Below are 23,544 nucleotides of genomic sequence, written 5' to 3'. Positions count from 1 at the left end.
TTCTCTCAAACTAAATAATCCAGTGCTGTGGCTCTCAAATATCTCACTGAGACTCTCAGTCGCATACCAGTGAGGCTTTACAACTAAAACAGGTAGTAATGGCATAATAAAAATTCATGCGGCACAGTGAACATCAATCCCAAAACAGTCCCTTTTAACCTTTAAACAGGGTAGAGAGTATTTTTCTAGTCACTTCCATGTCTCTCTCTCTCCCACCTCAACACACATGTAAACAGGTATCTCTCTCTTCCTGCCAATAATGGCAACAACATCAAGAGTGTTGTTAAATGATTACAATATTTGGGAGATATTGTTTTGAGTCAGCGAAGGTTTCATAGCTGTTTCCGTCATAACTAAAAACTGACATGTGTGCTAAGTCGGGTTTCTCCTATCATGCTTAGGCACTCATGTTTGTGAATCTACACATCATGCTTCACATTTACCCCCATGGGGATAGTACCCTGCTAGTTTTCTCCTGCCATTGCAGCCTACTGAGATATTTTTGCATCCTGATTGTGTTATCTGTGTATTCACTAACCCCCACCTAGCATCATGCCATCACTAAATATTAGAAGTATGCCTTCCTATCTTCAGTTAAGTCACTGGTAAAAACTTTAGGCAGTAAGGGGCTAAGGACAAAGTTAATAACTAAAGGCCTCACTCTGGGCTGATATTGACACATTTCAGATTTGAAAATTAATTAGCTATATATGTATTCTACTAGATGATCAGTTAGCCAACATTTCTCCTTACTTGTTTTAAAACAAATCATAGGACCCTCTGTCAAACACCTTGCTAAAATCTAGACACAGCATATCTATGCCATTCCTCTGATCAGTAAGGCATGTGCTCTCGTGATAGTTCTCAGAAGAAAAAGTAAATAAACAAGGCATGTGCATGCATGCACATATAAGGGGAAATGGCTTGGTGAGTCCACAGAGGCTAATTGTAACCACTATGGTTACTTCCAGGAGTTCATGCTCTCCAAGAATCTAATCTCGAATTTTGTTAAGTGACACCAGACTTTCTGGTTTGTGGCGTCCACAATCCAATTTCCATCCCTTATTGAAGGTGAGGGTAAACAATTGTACCAGTCTCTGGTCTTTTGGCTCTTCTCCAATTCGTTGTGATACTTCAAAGTTTAATAACAGTGATACTGTGATAATCACCATAAGAATCCTCAGTGCCCTGGAATATAACTAACCTGAACTTGGACCTCATTTTTGTGACATATCACAAGAGTAATTCTTTAAGCTTTTATTGGTCTCGTCAGGTGCTTGTCCATAATACAGAATAGATACTACTCTGAAAAGTGATAACTTAGCAAAATAGGGACTATGAAAAAAATATCTAGATCAACTTCTTAAAGAAAAGAAGACCATACTTAAGAAATTATCCAATAAGATCCAGTGCATATGAATAATAATGTAATTTGTATTTTGGATATTAATTAGAACTCTGTTGGAGATACGCTACTTAAAAACTGCTACATAAAATCACTGTGGTCACTATCAAAGGAAAGCACACATTTAAGAATACAGAATTAACCTCATTATCATTTTACCTTCACTATGTACCAACATTGAGCCCATACAGAATTTGGAAACATTCCTTGTTATGTGTCAAATAAATTTACAGTTGAAAGCTAGGTCTCAAATAGCCATAGGCTTAAAGGACCAAGACCAAACATTTGGTTGGGCCAGTTAATACAAAACTGTACCACATATACGAGCTAGTTCAAGATGAAAGAGCTCAGCTCAGCACTTTGTTCTCATTGGCTTTTGTTAGAATCCTAATGACATGGGCAAAGAAAACTCAGATATATTGGTTATCAGTTTTAAAGAAACCACTTCTCTTTCACTAGTATTAGAACATGAGCCTTTAGCTATCACTTCAATAATGTTACCACCAAGCCATTCACATTCTCCCATTTGGTCTCCATTCTGACCCACAGTTCATTTTAGGAGGTGGCTGATGGGGACTGGAGGGCATGCTGTGACTTCCTTGTGTATTATAGATATTTAGTACCTTCACTGACCACTCAAATTATGAAATGGCTCCCATGGGATTAAGCCTTTAATGTTAGCTTTAAGGGCATCTAAGATTTTTGTTATTTTTGCAGTTGGACCCCTTTAAGTGAAATCTTACTTAGAAGACCAATATGTAAAGATTTTTAAAAATGGAGCTGCTCTGGTTAAAATAGGAATGGGGGACTTAGAACAACCTCCACAGCGCCTCTCCCACATTCCCTATGGAACACAATCTGAATGCACTGCCCCAAACAACTGAGCTATCTGGCACATAAGCCCACTGACTAATATGATACTAATTTTGTCATTCTGGAAGGAGGAAGGAGGCACGAGATAAATTATTATAGGATGTCCAGGAAGGTGGAGGAGTTGAGATCCAGGGGATGAGAGTGAAAGGATGACTGACCCTGAATGAGAACAGGAGTCTGAGTCAGACTCTGTGAGTGGGTGCAAGGCCATGAGCAACAGGTCTTGCTGATTCTGCTTTCCTTTGGTTCAGTGATCCCAGCAGAGTCCTCCCCACTGGGTACAACAACTGCCCACTGAGGCAGCTGGGTACTAAGGTATACTTGTTAGGCCCAAACCTAGTTGATATTCAAAATAAGTGATAAATAATTAGCAAGTTCATTGTTCTTGCCGTGCGGCCTTGTGTTCCAAAGATGAACTTCGTAAGTATGGGCTTCTGCCATGATTTGGAATACTTACTGTATAAGAAAATGTGTTTGTCTGTTTGCAAGCATGTTTGCATCGTGTAAGATCCTTTGGAAGCAAAGCAAATGGCACTATAGAATATTAACCAATTCATTTCCCAGTTCCAGTGTTGTCATTTACTGGTAGTATGACTTTGGATAAGTCATTTCCCTGTCTTGGCTTTTAACTTCCTCTGTAAAATCAAAGAGTTAGACCCTATGATCCTACACTTATGTAATTCTGCCCTTTAGCACAGACACTGGCTATTATTGAATGTGAAAAGTGCCTTAAATGAAATCTAAATCCAGAAATAAGTTGAGGACAGCAAAGGTTACATTCTTTGAATTGACTGATCAATTAGTAAAATACATATATTGAGGGTCTACTTTGTAAATGCTACTGTGTTAGGTGCCATAGGATACAAAAAATTAAATATGTGATCGCACACTTAGGGAGCTTACAGTCTAGGAGCAAGATACATATTCATAAATATATCCAAGTTAATTTCTGAAATCGTATTTGAATACACACATACACATACATACACATACACCAATATATACTTCATAAAGCAAATGTTTGTAACTGCAAACATTTTAGGGAACAAGTATTTTTACCTGTTTATTGAAAAATATGGTGTTGTATTTGGCCAGTGGGCAAATGTAAATAGAATAGGAGACCCTATGAATTTCACAGATAATTTAGAAATGTATTTCTAAACTTCATAAACCTGGTAGACTACATTGTTTGACAGAATTCTCTTTTCATAGGTAGAACTTGTTTTGCCATTGCTAACACTTCCAACTAAAAATATGCTATGAAAGAATACAGTACTGCAATGAGAAAAGTTCGTATATTTCCCTCCATGGCTCAGTCAAGATGACCAGAACACTAATACCAACAACATTTTGGCTCGCCATTTCTGACTCATTTTCCATTTTTGAGTAATTTAACTTAATATGCAAGAACTAAAATACATGACCTAATTTAAGTACCTTTAATCCTGTGTATTCTAAATATAGCGAATAGTTCATTTTCAAGAAATTTAATATGAAATACTTGGGAATTCTTCTTGGTGCAGTGTTATTAAACTGTATATAGTAATTAAGATATTAAAAACATATGCTCCCCAAAGCCACCAGACACTGTAATTATTTTTCAGGCTATTAGGCAAAATGACAGAAGAATTTTTAATGATGGATCTGTTTTGGAATATATCAGCTAATTCCCTTTCACTTCATGAAATAATGTTAGCTCCACAGAGTCTAAGTCTGGTATTTAAAGACTAACTCACATTGTCCTTTTGTGACTCAGAAGTCATTCACTGGCTCTTGTTAACATGCCGTTGTAGGTACTCTGTACTTTACACACATACACACATTCTGGCTCCATATGGAAATAAAATGGCAATTTTTAGACTTCTGCCATGTTACTTGTATGTGAACAAGACAGACACCGGGACATAATTCCATTTGGGAAGGTCTTTTATTTAAAATTGAGTTTCAAAAGGTTTCTCCTCTTATTTAGAAATTTTAGATCAATATTGGTTGTTCTAGCAACCATTGCACTAGGCCAGTGTTTTACAATTCTCACTGGTGTTATTGTGAAAAGACTAAGAAAACAAGTTTTCCATTATGACTGGGATTCATTTTAAACATTTTTTTTTTTAAATCATGTGCTAAAGAATGTCCAGAGTGCTCCTTTGGCACTTAACAGCTTTACTAAATAACTTATTAAACATTTTAACTTTCTATCTCAAAAGTTAGTGTCTTCATTGTACATTGTACTAGAGTCTGCCAGGCATTTTAAAAATACTTTTCTGGTGTTTGCAGAGGGGGATGGAAGTGGAGACATTTCAGTGTCTGTTCTATATTTTTTAATTATCTTTTTTTTTTTTTTTTTTTTTTTTTAGACGGAGTCTTGCTCTGTCACCCAGGCTGGAGTGCAGTGGCACAGTCTTGGCTCACTGCAACCTCTGGCCCCCAGGTTCAAGTGATTCTCCTGCTTCAGCCTCCTAAGTACCTGGGATTACAGGTGAGTGCCACCATGCCCGTCTAATTTTTGTATTTTTAACAGAGACGGGGTTACACCATGTTGGTCAGGCTGGTCTCAAACTCCTGACCTTATGATCCACCCGCCTTGGCCTCCCAAAGTGCTGGGATTACAGGCATGAGCCACCATGCCCAGCCTTTAATTATCTTTGACCATTTAACATCATTCCGTGAATTAGGGCTCACTAACAGAAAGTCCTTCTGCTATTTATAACTCAAACTCATGCCACAAAGTTCCTCTGCTTCCACACCATACAATGTGGTGGTTAGTTTTGCAAGATTCTCACCAATTGAAATTTAGTAAACAATGTGCTTAATTTTTCTTTGCCACTGATTTTAGAGCTTCAGCCTTAGAAATTATCATATTTGGCAATTGAAAATTATCAGACCACAATTTAAGGAGTTTTTGTTATTTGTACTCTGCACATCTTTTCTATATAGATCTTCCTAATAGGTGTGCCGTGTCTTGGTGCAAGTAAAGACAAGTGCGCAGAGAATGAAATCAGTAGTCTGAATTCTAGGTCTAGCTCTACCATTTACTTTATGGAAATCAGTAGACTTCGAATGCCCACAGTTTCTTCATCTGGGAAATGTAAGTATTAATGCCTGCCTTGCTTTCCTCTCTGAGTAGTTATGAAGATCACGTTATCTAATGGATAGGAAAGAGCTTTGCAAACTGAATTGTGCTATGCAAATATGTGGCAGAATTATTATCATTCATGTAGAATCACATGATTAACATTATTCGAAAACAGGTCACCTATCTGGCCCTGGAGGAGGGAAACCTAGGATTGATAAATGCAAAACTGTTTTTATAGTTTAATGTTTTCATAGCCTAACGAGAACAAGGCAGAACAGAAGAATTGGGTGGGGGGAAGGGCAAGTTTAAGTTCCATCTGCCCAGGCTGGAAGACTGGTGGGAAAAACCTCTGAAAAGATGAGACGTTACAAAGTGGAAAGGGGTGACCTGGGAACAGGGTGTTTTAAAAAGAGTGGCAGAGCAGAGAATAAAGTCACAAGACTTGTTCACAAGAGGATGCTGGCTTAAAGCCTGACCTTGAGCCACAAATCATGGAATCACACAGCTGGAAGGAATCTTAAGAGGCCATCTCGTCCACTCCCCCACCATTCAGCAGGACATTTCAACCATCCCAAACAGATGAGACTTTATCTAACTTTGAATGAAAAGCTCTGACACCAAATGGGCAGGTATTGACTGATCTGGCTTCAACTGTTTACAACAGGCAGGAAAACAATTTCTGGTATTTCATTTGAACCTGAACTGAAATGAGAAAACAATAAATGGATAGATTTTCCTTGGGAACAATAACTCCTGTGAAGTTTAGGGACTGCTAAATTAGCACTAACTACATAACTACTCTTAAAGCGAGAGGAAAAGTTAACAACAAAACTAGGTTAGGGAATAACTGGCCTACAGAACCATATGAGTAAGGATGTGTCATGATCATTTTTGGTAATTGTGGAGTTCTCTCTCCATGCAGGAGCCTAGAGCAAAATGACACTAGCAAAAACAAAACTTTGTGGTTGTTGTTTTTAAAGCAATATGGCCTAGCAAATTCCAGGACTGACACGGAAGATGTAAAAGAGTTCGATTCCTCTCCTAACACAAGACAATAAATCCTCATACAAATTAGAAACTGAAAAGGAAATAAAAAGGTCCTCATTTCCGATAGTGGGAATTTTACACATGAACTCTGGCTTGAAAGGAGGAGGGAAGGACATTCCACACCTGTAGGCCTTCCCAGGAAAGGGGCCTGAGCCTGACCCTGAATCCATCCCCTCAAGGTTACATCATGGGGCTGTCAATATGAAAATAATGTTACTTTATTCCCTGAGTGAGTATATTATTTCCAGTGCTATCAACAGTAACCATAACCTGCAAGGAGGCAGCTGAGAATTCCCAGGAAACAAAGTGAAAAGCTATTTTGGGATGTGCTCATAAATGTCCTAGCTACAGTTCATCTGGATGGACACACATGGGGCATACATGCAGAGAGAGAGAGAGAGAGAGAGAGAGAGAGAGAGAGAGAGAGAGAGAGAAATTATCTCTGTAATAATAGATATGTATCTTGGAGCATGCTATTGTAATTTTAATACATGCAGCACCGAGCAAGGGGCTTAGGAAAATAACATCACATTCTCAGATTCACCACTCAATTACATGTGAACTTGGAAAAGTTAACTTGATTCTACCTTCCTATCACCAAAGCTTTAAGCCGATTTAGTCAGGCATTCAGTGAATCCAGATGTTTGTCAGTGTATAGAAAACATCCAGATGATTGAATTTTCAACTCAACTTACTGGATCTTCTGACAGCATGTCTACACAGCCATTAATGGCTTTCTGCCTCAGTTTCTCATACTATAAAAAGGATAAACATTATTTATCACTAACCTCCCAAAAAACAGTGAAAATGAGATAAGATTTAGGAGTAATAATGACTTCTAGGAAAGACTTTATCACAGTTTTATATCTTATATAATTCCAGGATGGATTTTTTTTTTCTAAGCAGTTAGACTTTAGGACATGACATCACTTTGAAATATGAGTAAATGCTATACAAAGACAACACATTATCATCATCATCATCATAACTTTTTTCTTTATGACTTCCCTAAATCATCTCACTTTCAGATCAAATCATGGCCAAAATATGAATTTTAGTAAAGGACTGAAAAAATGTGTTTTGGCTATATAAAGCAACACAGATGAGAAAAAAAAAAAATCACTGTGGGTGTATGGAGGCCAACCAACTTTAACAGCTCAACTGAAACAGGTAAAACTGGTTTATCAATGATAATTAATTGGTTGCTCAATGGTATTTGTATGGAAACTGAAAATGTTCGCACACTTATTCATGGCCAGAGCTACACAGGAAAAAGGAATTGTCATAGTGACCTTTCTCACTCTATGTACACCTCCCTACCTGTGAGCTGGTTTCAGCTTTTGTGGCTGAAAGTTAAAGGAGAGGAAAAGAAAGAGACAATATGGTAGAGAAAGAGAAAGAATCAAAACAGCATGGTACTGGTACCAAAACAGAGATATAGACCAATAGAACAGAACAGAGGCCTCAGAAGTAACGCCACATACCTACAACCATCTGATCTTTGACAAACCTGACAAAAACAAGCAATGGGTAAATGATTCCCTGATTAATAAATGGTGTTGGGAAAACTGGCCAGCCATGTGCAGAAAGCAGAAACTGGACCCCTTCCTTACACCTTATACAAAAATCAACTCCAGACAGATTAAAGTTTTAAACATAAGACCTAACACCATAAAAGACCTAGAAGGAAACCTAGGCAATACCATCCAGGACATAGGCATGGGCAAGGACTTCATGACTAAAACACCAAAAGCAATGGCAACAAAAACCATAATAGACAAATAGGATCTAATTAAACTTAAGAGCTTCTTCACAGCAAAAGAAACAATCATTAGATTGAACCGGCAACCAAGAGAATGGGAAAAAATTTTTGCAAGTTACCCATCTGACAAAGGGCTAATAGCCAGAATCCACAAAGAACTAAAACAAATATACAAGAAAAAAAAAAAAACAATCCCATAAAAAGTGGGTGAAGGATGTGAACAGACACTTTTCAAAAGAAGACATCTATGCGGCCAACAAACATATGAAGAAATGCTCATCATCACTGGTCATTAGAGAAATGCAAATCAAAACCACATTGAGATACCATCTCACACCAGTTGGAATGGCGATCATTAAAAAATCTGGAGACAGATGCTGGAGAGCATATGGAGAAATAGGAACACTCTTACACTGTTGGTGGGAGTGGAAATTAGTTCAACCATTGTGTTAGACAGTGTGGGGATTCCTCAAGGACCTAGAAATAGAAATACCATTTGACCCAAGAATTCCATTACTGAGTATATACCCAAAGGATTATAAATCTATCTATTATAAGGACACATGCACACGTGTGTTCCTTGTGGCACCGTTTACAATGGGAAAGACTTGGAACCAACCCAAATGCCCATCAATGGTAGTTTGGATAAAGAAAATGTGGCACATATACCCTATGGAATACTATGCAGCCATAAAAAAAGGATGAGTTCATGTCCTTTGCAGGGACATGGATGAATCTGGAAACCATCATTCTCAACAAACTGATGCAAGAACAGACAACCAAACACCACATGTTCTCACTCATAAATGCGTGTTGAACAATGAGAACACATGAACACAGGGAGTGGAACATCACACTCTAGGGTCTGTTGGGGGTTGGGGGGCTAGGGGAGGGTAGCAGCGGGTAGGGAGATTGGGGAGGGATAACATTAGGAGAAATACCTAATGTAGGCCACGGGGAGATGGAGGCAGCAAACCACCATGGCATGTGTATACCTATGTAACAGTCCTGCAAGATCTGCATGTATACTCCAAAACTTAAAAGTAAAATAAAAAATAAAGATCATGTAAAAAATTCTTTAAAAAAAAGAGAAACAAGAGATGCATCAAAGGGATCTACAAACATACAAAACTCAGGGGGAAGAATTAGACCAGCAGAAAGTACTGAAACTTTCTTTCAAACTTAAGTCCTGCCTATAGAGAAAGTCCTAAACATAATTCTTTTTTTTTTTTTTATTGCATTTTAGGTTTTGGGGTACATGTGATGAACATGCAAGATTGTTGCATAGGTACACACATGGCAGTGTGCTTTGCTGCCTTCTGTCCCCTCACCTGTATCTTTCATTTCTCCCCATGCTATCTCTTCCCACCTCCCCACCCCCCCACCCCTCCCCCATTTCCCCCCAACGGACCCCAGTGTGTAGTGCTCCCCTCCCTGTGTCTTATAACTAACTGCCATATATTAAGTGCCTGTTATGCACATGTAATTACATATATCTATGTATATGTATATTCTGTATATGTATATAATATATATACACTGCATATATATTACGTACATCTATGTAACATATGCATATAATATAATATAATATATGCATATTATATGTATGTATATAATATTGACACACTAGAACTTTTTATACCTTTATCATACTACAGATGGGAGAACTAAAGCTCAGAGAGGTTAACTGATTTACCCAAGGTTATTTGTCTAGTTAAATCTATAACTGAATTCAGATCCATCTGGATCCAAAGCCCATATTCTTTCTACTGTGCCCAAAGCCTTTGCTGAAAGGGATGGCTATAAATATTTTTTAGTGACTGCCAGATCATATTGAAGCCCATTTTTGATGCAGGTTTCCCATTTGCTAGCGTGTGGTCCTTGGACAGGTCTTCACCCGATCTTTTTTATGACTGTCTGTCCCTTGCTTGCCTTTACCTACTCAAACCCTACTCATTGCTTATAGCTGAAGACCTTAACACTTGCCCTTATCTGCAATCTTCCTACTAGCCTAATCATATCACCCAAAACTGATGAGCAGCACCCTTCTTCAGGCTCTGCATCACAGGCTGCCCTTTATCTTTATTTAACCACTTCCTATGCTTGTGCTTCCTCTCTCAAGGAGGCTGTGAGGACAGAGGACTCAACTTTCTTTGAACGCCCAAAGTCCCTAGCACCTGGCTGAGTACGTAGTAGGTAATCCTTAAAGTCTGTTGACCCAAGGGACTTGTTGACAATATTCCTCATTTAGGATTAGGGGCACAGTGATGGAAACTGAGATTTTGGCCTCACCAGTGTTGGGGTCTAACCAGCTGAGCATAGACACATTTGGTTTGAGATAATTTGTACCACTGTCCCCAAGTGAGGCATATCATGTTCTCAACTCAGTAGTAAGCATTTTACATTGTCTGTGCTCTGATCCCCTCAGAGACGCATTTTGAAATAATCACACTATATCTAGCAAGGCTTGCTAGAACTTAGTAAAGTTGTACTTTCACACAAAAAAAAGGCTCAGTTAGGTAGACACTGTCATTATCATGTGCTCAGCAGCACTGACAGCTAATGCTGGAGGAGTTTAAACCCAGGCATGTTGTCAATACTTTCACAATGGAATTGTAGTGAAAAATAGACGACTCTTAAAAAGCCCTTCTAAGTATTTTTTTAAGAACCACAAAACTTTCACTGCTAAAATCTATATTTTAAAAAATCATGCCAATGTATTTGTATTAAAACCTCTGTCTTACATAAAGATTTCAGTTTCATTAAGTTCTTCCTAAACTACAAATAGAAGTCAGTGAGGCCAGAGTCCTCCCACCCACGGATCACGGGGCAGGAACACTGTCACTCTGGTATATGCCTTTTTGGTGGCATTTTTATTGTGGCCACAAAGCAATGACAAGCAGATGGTACAACTAACTTCTATTTGTGTCTTGTTACTAAACTTCTTATGAGTGGAAAAACTATGTGTACAGGTCAAGGGAATCTGTGGGTGTCTCTGTGCATGGCACTGAGTCAGAAGCTGGCAAGGATGCAGTGAAACTGGACCTCTCATATCTTGCTGGTGGCAGTGAAAACTGATACATTCTCATTGAAAAGCAATTTGGAGACATGCATTTAAATTGCTTATATCCTTTGACCCAATAACTTTAGCATTTTAAGAAAATAAGCTAAGATCAGGATAAAGCACTATGTATAAGGAGGTACCTTTTTTTTATGATGGCAAAAATTTGAAACAACCTGTATATCCAGCAAAAGCATGCTGATTAATTATGTTAATGATGATGAATACTCAACAGAATATTATGCAGCCATAACGAATAAGTAATATAAAGATTTGTGTGGGACCAGGCCTGGTGGCTCACATCTGTAGTCCTAGAACTTTGAGGAGCCAATGCAGGCAGATTGCTTGAGCCTAGGAGTTCGAGACCAGCCTGGGAAACATAGTGAGACCTCATTTCTACAAAAACATTGAAAGTTAGCCAGGTGTGGTGGCACATGTCTATAGTACCAGTTACCCGGAAGGCTGAGGCACGAGAATATCTTGAGCTCAGGAGGTCCAGACTGCAGTAAGCCACGATTGTGCCACTGTGCTCCAGCCTGGGCAACAGAGCAAGACCCTGTCTCAAAACAATACAAAACAAAACAAAACAACAACAATAACAATAACAAAAAGATTTGTGGCAAGATGAAAAAGTGTTATTAAGATAGTATTAATTTTCAGAACTATAAATCACTTGTGGCTTTCTGATTATAGAAAACGTCTATATGAGTGTGCCTTTCTAGACAAATATTGGAAGAGAACATGTGAAAATGAAAACAGTTGGGATAGAGTAGTGGGATTTTTGTGAGAAATGTTTTCCCTCTAATTTCCAAGCGATCCCTCATATTGCAATATTGTCTTTATAATTTAAAAGTGGCGTAAAAAATGAAGGCCAGTAGTCCTTTTAAGCAGAAAGGCTATTGGAAGAAAAATGAATAATAGCCTCCTCTCTAAAAGCCCAAGAACATAGTTTGAACGGTAGAAGTTTTCTCTCTCTCTCTCTGGTCATTTCTACTTTGTATCTTTTTTTTTTTTTTTTTTTTTTTTTTTTTTTTTTTTTTTTTTTACATTCCACATACCTGGTTAATGTGCTTCAGTTTGTCAATAATTTGGCTGACCAGTGGCTCAGGGCCCTTCATTTTCAGCTCATGCAGGTTGAACTGATTTTTCATTCCATTCCTTGCCGCCTTTTGGCTGTATCTGTAAAGGTGAAGGTAAAGAAAAGGTTTGTAAAAAGAAAGTCCCAAACAAAGGAAAAGCCAACTGTATTTGGCATCAACAGTCAGGCTGACCACAATCTCATGAGATGACTTCATGGTGCAAAAGTAGATCACTTCACATACTGTCTATTTACAGTAAAAGTATATTCATTCAACAGTCAACAAATATATTCAACATCCTTTTTTTCTCTACATGTCAGGGATACAACAATGCACAAGACAGACAAGGTCTGTGCCCTTATTGTGCTCTCAGTCTAGTGGAGAGTCTACAAGAGCAAGGGCCAGTGACAAGGCAGAGTGATTAGACCTGTGCTAGGGGAGGTTCAGGACATGGACAGTGAAGCACACAGAATGAACCTTCACTCAGTGTGAGCCTTCTATTCATTTGAAAGAGAAAGAGTCTTCCATGTTCTTTACCTCTTCCTTCCCTTCTTCCTCCTCCCACCATTTCCTGTAGGCTATGGAGCTGGGTTTCTATGCAGAAGGCTTTCTCAAGTCACTTGCAGCATAAATTACACCTGCCAGCTTCCCTCTGCATTCTCTATGAGAGGAGAGAACATCAGTCTAATGGAAGATTTTAATGTTCTCCTGCAGGACAAACCACAGCTTTTACTCCAGAAGTGAAGTTTCAGTGTAGCTATGGACATCCTCACCATCATAAGAAGGGTAACTATTTAAAGACCTAGGCAATTCTGCCTTCCAGTGTAGGGTTTTGCCAACTTCAGCTGGGACAGTGATTCACAAATGAGGTGGTTTCTTTATTGCATCCATGGTTCCAGACCTCTACAGAGAATTATTCCTCATTTTGCAAAACAAAGCAAACAAGAAACAGATTCCATTTATTCCTTATGCTTTCATCATGTGGAAACACCAGAACACCATTGCCAAAGAGAGAAAAAGGTTTTGAGCTCTTTTTTACTTGCTCCTGATCCTGATAATGGAATGCTTTCTTAAAGAAATAAAAGATTCCCAGGGCCTTTCTGTCTCTTTATATACTTTTTTTCCCAATTACAATAGGATAGCCAGGGTTATAAGGGAAAATTGATATCAGTAATTCATATTTTTCAATTAGCAATAATCGCGCCTCGGATAAACCTCATTGGCTACGATACACCACTTCACTCCAGCCTGGGTGACAGAGTGAGACCCTATCTCAAAACAAAAACTAAAACAAAATGTATACTTTGGACATTCATGTTAGAAAACATGGAACTGCCTCGCCCTTATTCCTCTGTATGGCTCAATAATTAATTATTTATACAATACCTTACTGATGAACAATAATTTGTAGTACTTTGTTAATATAAATAATGCTGCAGAGAACATCCTTGTATACTGATTTTCATGCATTTGCATTTATATCTATAAAGGATAAATTCCTAGATTTGAGTCAGTTTATATTTCTAATCCCAAATTATGAAGTACAAATAATAATTAACACTACCATATTTTTGCATAGCACTTTACAAAGCAGTTTCATATCACTCAGCTCATTTGAGCTTCTCAACCACACTGTGAAGTTGAGAGGTAGCTAGGGCATTATCTCTTTACTACCGAAAACTTCACAACTTCAGAGAATACTGATCTCATTCTGTTAATGTCCCCATCCATGATACAATGTATCTGTCAGTATTAAGGACATACTTTGAAAAACATGCATGGTAACAGAGGAGGTCAGGAAATCTAGTTCTGACATTCATAACTAAAAGTCATCCTCTGAGAAGGAAAATATTTTGTAGCAGAGATGCTGAAGAGCACATTTGATTGCATTTCTTCTAAAATGGTAGCTTAACACATTCAGATTATTTAACTTTAAAAGTTAATTTGTGAATACACAAATCACCAATCATCACATGACAATTGCCTTTGGGGGCTGTTTTAAAGAAACATAAAGGAACGTTCTTTATCTGGTGGGAATCAGCTCACTACTAGCCTCTTTTATGTTCATATAATGCCGTCCGTTTAAATATCATCCACCTTCTGATGATACTACCAACTCCATCTTCTCTTTAACTCCTACTGATGCCTGAAGCAGAGACCTTATTTGCAGATAAAGAGGTAAGGCTCATTATAAATCTTCTGAAATGAACTTCAGGAATGTGTCCCTAGAGACATATCCTTGGTCTTTTTCATATCAAAGCTTGCCAGCCACTTTTATGTCCACTCCTATAAAACAAGTGTCTTCCTGAAGCTCCTTATCCTCATTGGAATAGTGTAAAGACATCTGCCAACTTAGCGATTTTGCCCCATACTCCAGCTTCCCAAACCATTATAAATATTAAATCGAATTAGTCCCACAGCTGATCCTTTGTGGCCCTACTGTATTATTTTCTGCCATTCAGAAAAGTGCCCCTTTAGCTATGTATTTTTTTAAAATTTCTTATCTCCCAGCCATGGATAAAGAGCCAGGACTAAACACTGCTCCCCTATCCCACAGTGACTCCATTTTAAAAAGACAGCTTTGGGTTTCAAAGCTTGCCAAACTTTCTGAAAGTTGAAATAACATCTACTGTTCTGCTCTATCCATGTGCTATTTAAGTCCCCAAAGGACTCTAGCAAATTAAGCATGGTTTCTAGTTACAGAAGTGTTGGGAAGAGCTGCCCTGTGGCTTAGACCTCAACTTGCCATTATGGCATCTACTTCACAAGGCAGTAACCAAAAGTCCTGGTCCAACTGATGCCTAGAGTTGCTAAAGTTTAGTGGCACTAGTTAAAAACTCTGTGTTCTTACACAATCCTTTAGGTATGCTGATACCTCTCTTCCAACTCTCAGTATCTTTTTCTGTTTCTCATGTCTCTATCCTTTGTGCCTTAGCCAGATAAAATACTGAACCAAATTTTAAAAGTAATGAATGTTAGAATGAAATACTATGAACGCATTAATAGGGCAAAGTAGATCTGTATGTGTTGATGTGGATCAGGTCTGAGATACATTATAACAGATACAAATAGTAGCATCTGCAGTGAAAATGGGTCTAGATGTGCATTACACTTATACACCCTATACATGTTCAAATATGCCCAGAAAAATTTTAGATGGATACATAAGAAAATGATAAGAGCAGTCACTTTCAGTGAGTGAGAATAGGGAGATGCCAGTGAAATCTTGTTTTTTAAAATATACTTCTATGATTTAAAATATTTTTTACCATGACCATTTTTAACCTTTATAATAGTTAAATCTGTAATGAGTGAGATTTTATATGGCAGTTAATTCAAATCTTTTTCCATCTTTCCTGAGGTAGAATTGATAAAAGTTAAATACATGTACGCTTCCAATGTGATGTTTTGATATAAGTACACATTGTGAAATGATTATCCCAAACCAGCTAATTAGCTTATTCATCACCTCACATAGTTATTGTTATTTTTGTGGTAAGAACGTTTAAGAACTACTCTCTCAGCGAATCTCAAATATACAATACAGTATTCTTAAGTATAGTCACCATATTATACATTATATTCCCGGGCATTAATTGTTTTTAAGGTAAACAAGAACAAAACAAAAGAAAAATAAAAAAGTAGGGCTCACTCAAATGCATGTCTCAGGGCCTCTGGGAAATTCTTCCTGTTAATAAGAGTTATGCTGGCCATCACCAATGTCCTTCCTTAAAGGTGCTTTCTTATCACTGAACACATATTCGGGGCAGTGTTGACAATGTCACCCTTGAGTTCCTTCAAACCTTAGGTGGTCGACATCAGGTCACCAACTCAACTTTGTTAGGTTAAATATCGCCCATACTGGCTGGGTGTGGTGGCTCATGCCTATAATCCCAGCACTTTGGGAGGCCAAGGTGGGCAGACTGTTTGAGTCCAGGAGTTTGAGACCCACCTGGGCAACATGGAGTTCAAGCCCCATCTCTACAAAAGACACAAAAATGAGCCAGGCATGGTGGCGTGTGCATGCAGTCCCAGTCCCAGCTACCCAGGAGGCTCACGTGGGAGGAGCACTTAAGCTGGGAGGTGGGGGTTGCAGTGACCCGAGATTGTACCACTGCACTCCATCCTGGATGACAGAGTGAAACCTTGTCTCTCTCTCTCTCTCTCTCTCTCTCTCTCTATATATATATATATATATATATATGTATATATATATATATATATATATATATATATCCCGTATATTTTCTACTCTTCAATGAGGTAACTTCAACCTGTCTATTTCAAAAACAGAGTATACCAGTGAGGATGCGAACATGAATGTAAATGACCAGTTGTACCCTCCCTCAAACCAGAGGCAAGGAAGTGATACAAATTCTCACTACCTTTCCCTGGAGATGCCTGAAGTCCTCACCTGATGAGAACTGAGGGCTCTCCTGAACCACCTGAGTCATGCTGACCTCACTGCCCTCGAGTTGAAGGGTATTGTGGGCACTGCCCTGAGTTGCTAGTGCTCCTTTTACATACATTCCATTTGCCAGCCCATGTACGCTGTGAGGTCTTTGAAGGCAGAGGCTTGGTTAGTTTTTGTTGTTGTTGTTGTTTTCTTTTTAATCACCCAAAGCTCCTCATGGTATTTATACTAACTGTCCATTACTGAGTGCTTTCTCTGTGCCAGATACTGTTCAAAGCACTGAAGAAAAATAAAACATGCACTGAGTCCTTTTGACTACCTTATTGGCAGACCGTTTTTGCTGCTGCTGAGGCATAGAGAAGGCAAGTCACTTGTCTAAAGTCACACAGCTGGTCTGCAGTAGAGCTGGAGTGTGAACTTTGAGACTCCATCTCCAGCTGTGTGGGTTCTTAACCACTGTGCTGGTCTCGCTTCCTTAGAGAGAAATGATGTCGACTAAATATCTGACATTTCCTCATCAACCCGGTCCACTGCTCCCCTGTAGGAAACAATGGATGAGTCGCCTGTAATGGTCTACAAGGCTCCCAGCAGCACTTGTCACAACAGCTCTCGGCCTATTCAGCAAGATTCCTGGACTTGCCCTTTAAGAGCCCTTGAAGAGAGCCCTGATCCAACAGTATGGCTATTATAATAGCCATACTTTGGGAGGTGAGGGTGGGCAGGCCAACACTATTCAGTGACATACGTGTATTCTTGGGGGATAACGTGTTGAAGTTAGAGAAATAAATAATCTGGCCGAGCACAGTGGCTCACGCCTGTAATCCCAGCATTTTGAGAGGCCGAGGCGGAGAGATCACAAGGTCAGGAGATTGAGACCATCCTGGCCAACATGGTGCAATCCTGTCTCCACAAAAAAAAAAAAAAAAAAAAAAAAAAGCTGAGCGTGGTGGTGCACGCCTGTAGTCCCAGCTACTCAGAAGGGTGAGGCAGGAGAATCACTTGAACCCAGGAAGCAGAGATTGCAGTGGGCTGAAATAGTGCCACTGCACTCTAGCCTGGAGACAGAGCGAGACACCAGCTCAAAAAGAAAAAGAGAGAGAGAGACAGAAATATATAATCCACCACCATCACCACCATCCATGCCACTAGACACATACCAAAGACTATTTGAAGATTTCAAATGTCTAAGGACAATAGGAAAACAAATGCAGGATAACGTTGTCTTCATGCATCCCTGCCTTTGTCACCTTGGCTATAGCAAGGCAACATGTGTGATGTGCCCATGGAGAATTGCAAGTAACAGGCATGGTCTGAGCTTCAATCCCAGAGGGAAGTCAGTCGGTGAAGGGTGCCTCGCAGCTTCACGTTAATTCATTAATTCAGCATTTCATTTCCTCAGGCTAGCTGTGTACCACTGGTGCACGTGGTTCAGGACAGGCCTTGAATGAGGATGAGCCAGCGTGACCCCAATTCTTCTTATCCACAGACTGCCCAAAGGCTGTCAGGAATGGGGACACTGTTGGCCATGGGGGATTGTAACGATGGGTTAGCTACTTAGTAATACTCATCTGTAATTAAATTAATTAATCCTCCTCTGCAAAACGCTGATTCTCTCCTGAAGCTTTGACATGGTTCTGGTAATGAATACCAGCAAGTGGAGGAGGAAAAATAAACTGAGAGAGTTAAATAAACTGCAATCTCCTACCTCCCAAATATAATGTTTTCTTAACTGGACATGCTACGTAGGATGTTAGAAGTGTTACCTTACATGTGTCGCCTTCTTCCTTATTCAGTTGTATCTGTTTAGCACAAAAATGACTGTCATCATACTAAGAAAATCCTATTTGTCATGTGAAAACGGGGGCACGCTTCTGTTCAGGCAGATTGGTTAGGGATTGGGGAGCAGGCAGGGGACCTGTGCAGAAGCCATAAGGAGAAAAGGCACCTCATTAAAACAGGATATCTGTGCATGCTTGTCTTGGGACAGTTGAAGCAAAGAGAGCACTTGTGGAAGAGAAATGGAGTCAAACTAGCGTTAAATGGATGATCTCTTCTTCTCATTTCTGTTTTGGCTGAATCAGCAATGGTGTAGTGGAAGGAAATCAACAAATTCAAATGCAAATCATCTGAAATGGAAGCACGCTCAGAGATCATCTGGTCCAATCCACTCACTGTGTAGATGAAGAGTCTGATACCCAGACAGGGACTTTTCTTACAACACATACAGTAAATATCACAAGTTCCACATTTAGAATAAATCTCTTTCTTTAAAAGGACCCTCAAACAGATCTTGCTGATTTTTGACACTTGCTAGTACTGATTTAGGACAAGGGAACTGCTAGAATATTCACTTTCCTTCTTCCCTTAGGTATTAGAGTGGTTCCAAGTACTTGAGAGACAATCTCAGAAGGACTAGGTCCCCACCAAAAAAAAAAATTTGATTTCACGAAAGTTTAATATGCTGCCCAGCTATAGATGGTTAAAAATGTTAGATCGCACATTCTCAGTGCGCCATCTTATGGACAGACTTCAGTATTGCATGTAATCCTTTCTGGCCACAATAATCACTGTGGGAAAAACTGGATAATTTAAAGAGCACAAATAGCTTTAAAGAAAAACTAGAAAACAGGGTAGAAAAACCATCCTAGTAAGAGGCCTAAGAAAATGTCCTTTTCTTTCTCCATGCTGTCATGTTAATTTACATAAATACACAGTAAAATAAAGCAAAGGTGAAAAGAGCTGAGGTTTGTAAATGTGCTTAATAAAGACAGCAACAATTAGCTGCTGCTTTATTTGTGCACACATCTAAATAAAAATGTTTATCTTCCCTGGCTGTCTGAGGATGGATGGCCATCATGAATGACACAGTAACTATCCGAACTAGAAAGTTCATGACCAATCAACTACTTCAGAGGAAACAAGTGGTCATTGACGTCCTTCACCCCGGGAAGGCAACAGTGCCTAAGACAGAAATTCAGGAAAAGCTAGCCAAAATCTACAAGACCACACTGGATGTCATCTTCGCATTTGGATTTGGAACTCACTGTGGTGGTGGCAAGACAACTGGCTTTGGGATGATTTATGATTCCCTGGATTACACAAAGAAAAAGGAACCCAAACGTAGACTTGGAAGACATGGTGTGCATGAGAAGAAAAAGACCGCAAGCAAGCAATGAAAGTAACACAAGAGCTGAATGAAGAAAGTCAGGGGGACTGCAAAGGCCAATGTTGGTGCTGGCAAAGAGCCGAAGGAGTGACGGTGCTGCAACGATGTTATCTGCGACCGCTGTGGATTTTTCATGAGAAGATTTATAAACTGAAAACTTTCACGTGAAAAAAAAAAAGTCTTTCATAAATTGTCTGCATAGCAGTACTACTTTAGAGCCAGCGTTAAGCTAGGAGAGTGCTAATAACAGATATGTCCACTTTACTCCAAGAAGTACCTGTGTTCTCCAACAACAGAGATTACAAAAAGATTTTAGTATAAAGGAAGCAAAATTCTAGGAAAGAAACCCAGGGATGTAAATCCATTGCCATTTCTCAGTTAGCAGCCATTAGCTATATGAGGGAGTAACTGCATTACAATCTGTTTTCAGTGCAGTCTCCAACCTTACTTTGAGGAGGGACTAAAAGATTTGTCTTGGTGTATAATTAAGACGTCACTTAAAGCCAGAGAAGCAAAGAATATTTTACAGATGGTGAGGAAAGAGTGAGAAGTTAGTATCACACACTCCAGGGAGAAGAGTCCATGGCTGTGGAGAATAGTTCCCCAGCAGAAAGGGGAAACGGATAGAAAATGCCTGCGATTAGGTCACCTGAACGTTAGTCTGAAGAAACTGACTTTGCAGAAAAGGCTAGAGATAAGGAGAGAGAAAAGTGAATAAGCACAGCAAAAGTAATTCTTGTAAGAATTGCAAGCTAGGCAGAGCCCAAAGTGTGAGCAAGCTGGTGAGAACTAAGCATGGCGGTCAGAACACAAGGCCAGAGCAGTCTCTCCCTGATGGCTGTTTTCAAGGGGAACATACAAATGAGGAGAGGACTCCAACTGTGTTTAAAAACAGAGAAAGAAAAAGGTGCAATTCAAAGCTCAATAATCGAGGCGTGGGGAGTAACAAGGAGTGTGGTAGAGACTTCTTACTCAATCACCCCAAACGCATTTATCAAGGCCTTCTAGTCCAGAAAACTAGAACCAGACATTTTCTTGTCCTACTCAAGTTAAACCATAAAGACACGATCTTCACCTGTTTTTTAAGTTAGATTTTAATTGATGAAAATATCAGGGTTAGAAAGGACCTTCAAAGTCTTTCAGCCCAATGTTCTCCTCTTACAGAGGGGCAAACTGAGGCCCAGAGGCCACACAACAGCAACTGGAGTTATTTTTGGCATCACTACCAGTGAGACAGGAATGAAGCTGTGACTTGCCGCAAACAGAAGAGCAAAGAACAAGGGCGCAGGGAACTAGTCACGTACCTCAACATGAGGGCACTGCATCAAGGTAACTGACGTTCAAAATAATGATCAATAATTGTTTTAAGAGATGAAATTCACTTTGGCAGTCATACCTTACTGAGGCAGCAAGTATAGAATACATTTTAGAGATGCTGTGCCATGCGGTGGGAAGAGCAGTGGCCTTGGAGTCAGAGGCATGGGTTCAAAGTTGGTATCCCCCGTGCTGTGTGACATTTGACAAATAATTAAACCTTGAAGAAGTTGAGTCTCCTCATCTATAAAATAGGAATAATGCCACCTGCGCTGTTTGGAGAACTATTTGATATAATGAATGTTATCAAATTGAGATAACATGTGCTTAAAACAATGCCAGGTACATAGAGCGTTCTATATGAGGGCTGCTGTTATTATTGTTATCGTGTGAAAGCACCAAACGCAGCATCTGAAATCCAGTAGATACTCAATAAATGTTATTGGAAAAGTGTCGGGAGCAGTCGGGACGTGGGAAAAGAATCCCCTGCCAGGCATGGTGGCTCATTCCTGTAATTCCAGCACTTTGGGAGGCAGAGGTGGGCGGATTGCTTGAGCTTTGGAGTTGGAGACCAGCCTGAGCAACATAGGGAGACCTCGTCTCTACAAAATGTAAAAACAAATTAGCCAGGCATGCTAGCACATGCCTGTGATCCCAGCTACTTGGGAGGTTGGGGCAAGAGGAACACTTGAGCCCAGGAGGTTGAGGCTGCAGTTAGTCATGATTGTGCCACTGTACTCCAGCCTGGGTGACAGAAGGAGACCCAGTCTCTGAAAAGTAATAATAACATAAACCCAGCTTCCTGAGAGAGAAGAAATAAACCTTGCAGTGAATAGCCAAGGGAAGCTTCAAATCCCTTCATCCCCACATTGAGAACTTAAGAAACTGAAGAGTCTCACTTCTCTTTAGTTTGCTCCTCAGTAAAGTATGGGTCAAGGCAGGAGTAGGAATGGTTTATCATCAGGGAAAATGGGAAAGGGAAAAAGTGTTGGAACGTTCTTTGCCACTGTGATTGGGCAATGATGTGTGAATGGCTGGCACTGAGCATTTAAGCCTAGCTGAGAGGAAATTTTAGCACAGGTGTCCTTCCAAACCTTCCGGGAGACAGGGCATCTGAGGGGGAAATGATCAGAAAGGGCTTCAAATGGTTCCGAATTAATTTTAGTTAATGGAAGAAGTAATCATACACCTGTGGCCCAGGACCGACCTCTGAGTTTCCCAAATGACCAGCTTTGGGTGTCAGAAGCCTGTTCCCCTCCCTCCTTCTCCCAAAGTTCATGTTCCTCCTCTCGGTGATAGAAAATATTCTGTTTCCACTTTGGATAACTGTCACAAGTAATGAATTAGATGAGTCTTGAAAACACGCCCACACGCTTTTTCAAATGTCTCTGTTGAGAACGCTGCTTTATTTGTCTCTGGCCCCTTCAGGGCTCACAACAAACATCCATTCTTTAATGTGGTAATCTTCAAAATGAAGGATCGGACTCTCAAAGTCCACCTGGACAATCACTCTTAACTGACTCCAGACACATGTGGGAGAGAGGCAAGTCTGAAACAGGGAAGAGTGCGCCTGGTGAATTTTGCTCGTGTGTGGCGTTTCTAGAGTATGTAGTAAACAGAGGAAAGGGCCCTCGGTGTTGTTTTGAATGTCTGGCTGAACTGTGGTTCAAGAATTGCCAAAGATCAGACTCAAAGAACAAGCTGTTTTCATACTCCTGATACACCTTAAAAGACAGCTCAACATTCCCGCCACTGTTTGCTGTCAGGTCATCTGGCCTTAGCCACGATCACTTGCAGGTCTCAAATCTTCAACCTGCAGAATCAGCCCTACCCAGGTCCCAAGCCAGTAGTGACAAGGGCAGGAAGGTTTTAGTTTAACTGACTCACCTGACAGGCCCCGGGCTCTGGAATTAGTCTTGTTCCTCCAAGCCAGTATTTCATGTTTTTGGTTTTTTTTTTTGAGTGAGTGAGCCCTGGGTGTTCAGGTATGATTTCCTCTTGCCAGCTGTGTTTTCCTGGGCTAAACTCTGTTCTGGGGCTCTTGTCTGTATTCATTTCTAGGCCCACCGCCTTACCCAGTACATGGCACCCAGTACGCGGCACCCAGTACGCAGTCAGTAAATGTCTACTGAACTGACCTGAGATAAAAGGCCTCAACCAATGCTCAGTTTGTGTGGTGGAGACTCGAAGCTACTACGCCTAACCCTTGTCAACCTGTTGCTGCTGGGGGCTTTCCCCCAAATCTGCAGCCACTGACTGATGACCGGCGTTACACTGAGCCCTTCAAGGTAAACTTGTCAATGTGCCCCACCTGCCAGATCACACCACTCTAGAAACCAGTGGCTAC

The 23,544-nt window shown here is 40.0% G+C and overlaps 1 protein-coding gene and 1 pseudogene across 1 annotated transcript in view; both read right to left on the bottom strand.

The window, feature by feature from the left end:
• Window positions 1–23,544, bottom strand: part of GPC3 (glypican 3) — a 465,288-nt gene that overhangs the window by 113,848 nt on the left and 327,896 nt on the right. The window contains exon 6 of the mRNA XM_003931143.4: window positions 12,283–12,403. Within this exon, the coding sequence (XP_003931192.1) occupies window positions 12,283–12,403 (121 nt within the window). The remainder of the gene's footprint in view (window positions 1–12,282; window positions 12,404–23,544) is intronic.
• Window positions 13,397–13,553, bottom strand: LOC120362001 (U4 spliceosomal RNA; annotated as a pseudogene).

This window comes from Saimiri boliviensis, chromosome X (genome assembly GCF_048565385.1).
Source record: "Saimiri boliviensis isolate mSaiBol1 chromosome X, mSaiBol1.pri, whole genome shotgun sequence".
Classification (NCBI taxonomy): Eukaryota; Metazoa; Chordata; class Mammalia; order Primates; family Cebidae; genus Saimiri; species Saimiri boliviensis.
Note: the sequence above shows the minus strand (reverse complement) of the source record. Positions and strands in the feature narration are given on the sequence as shown.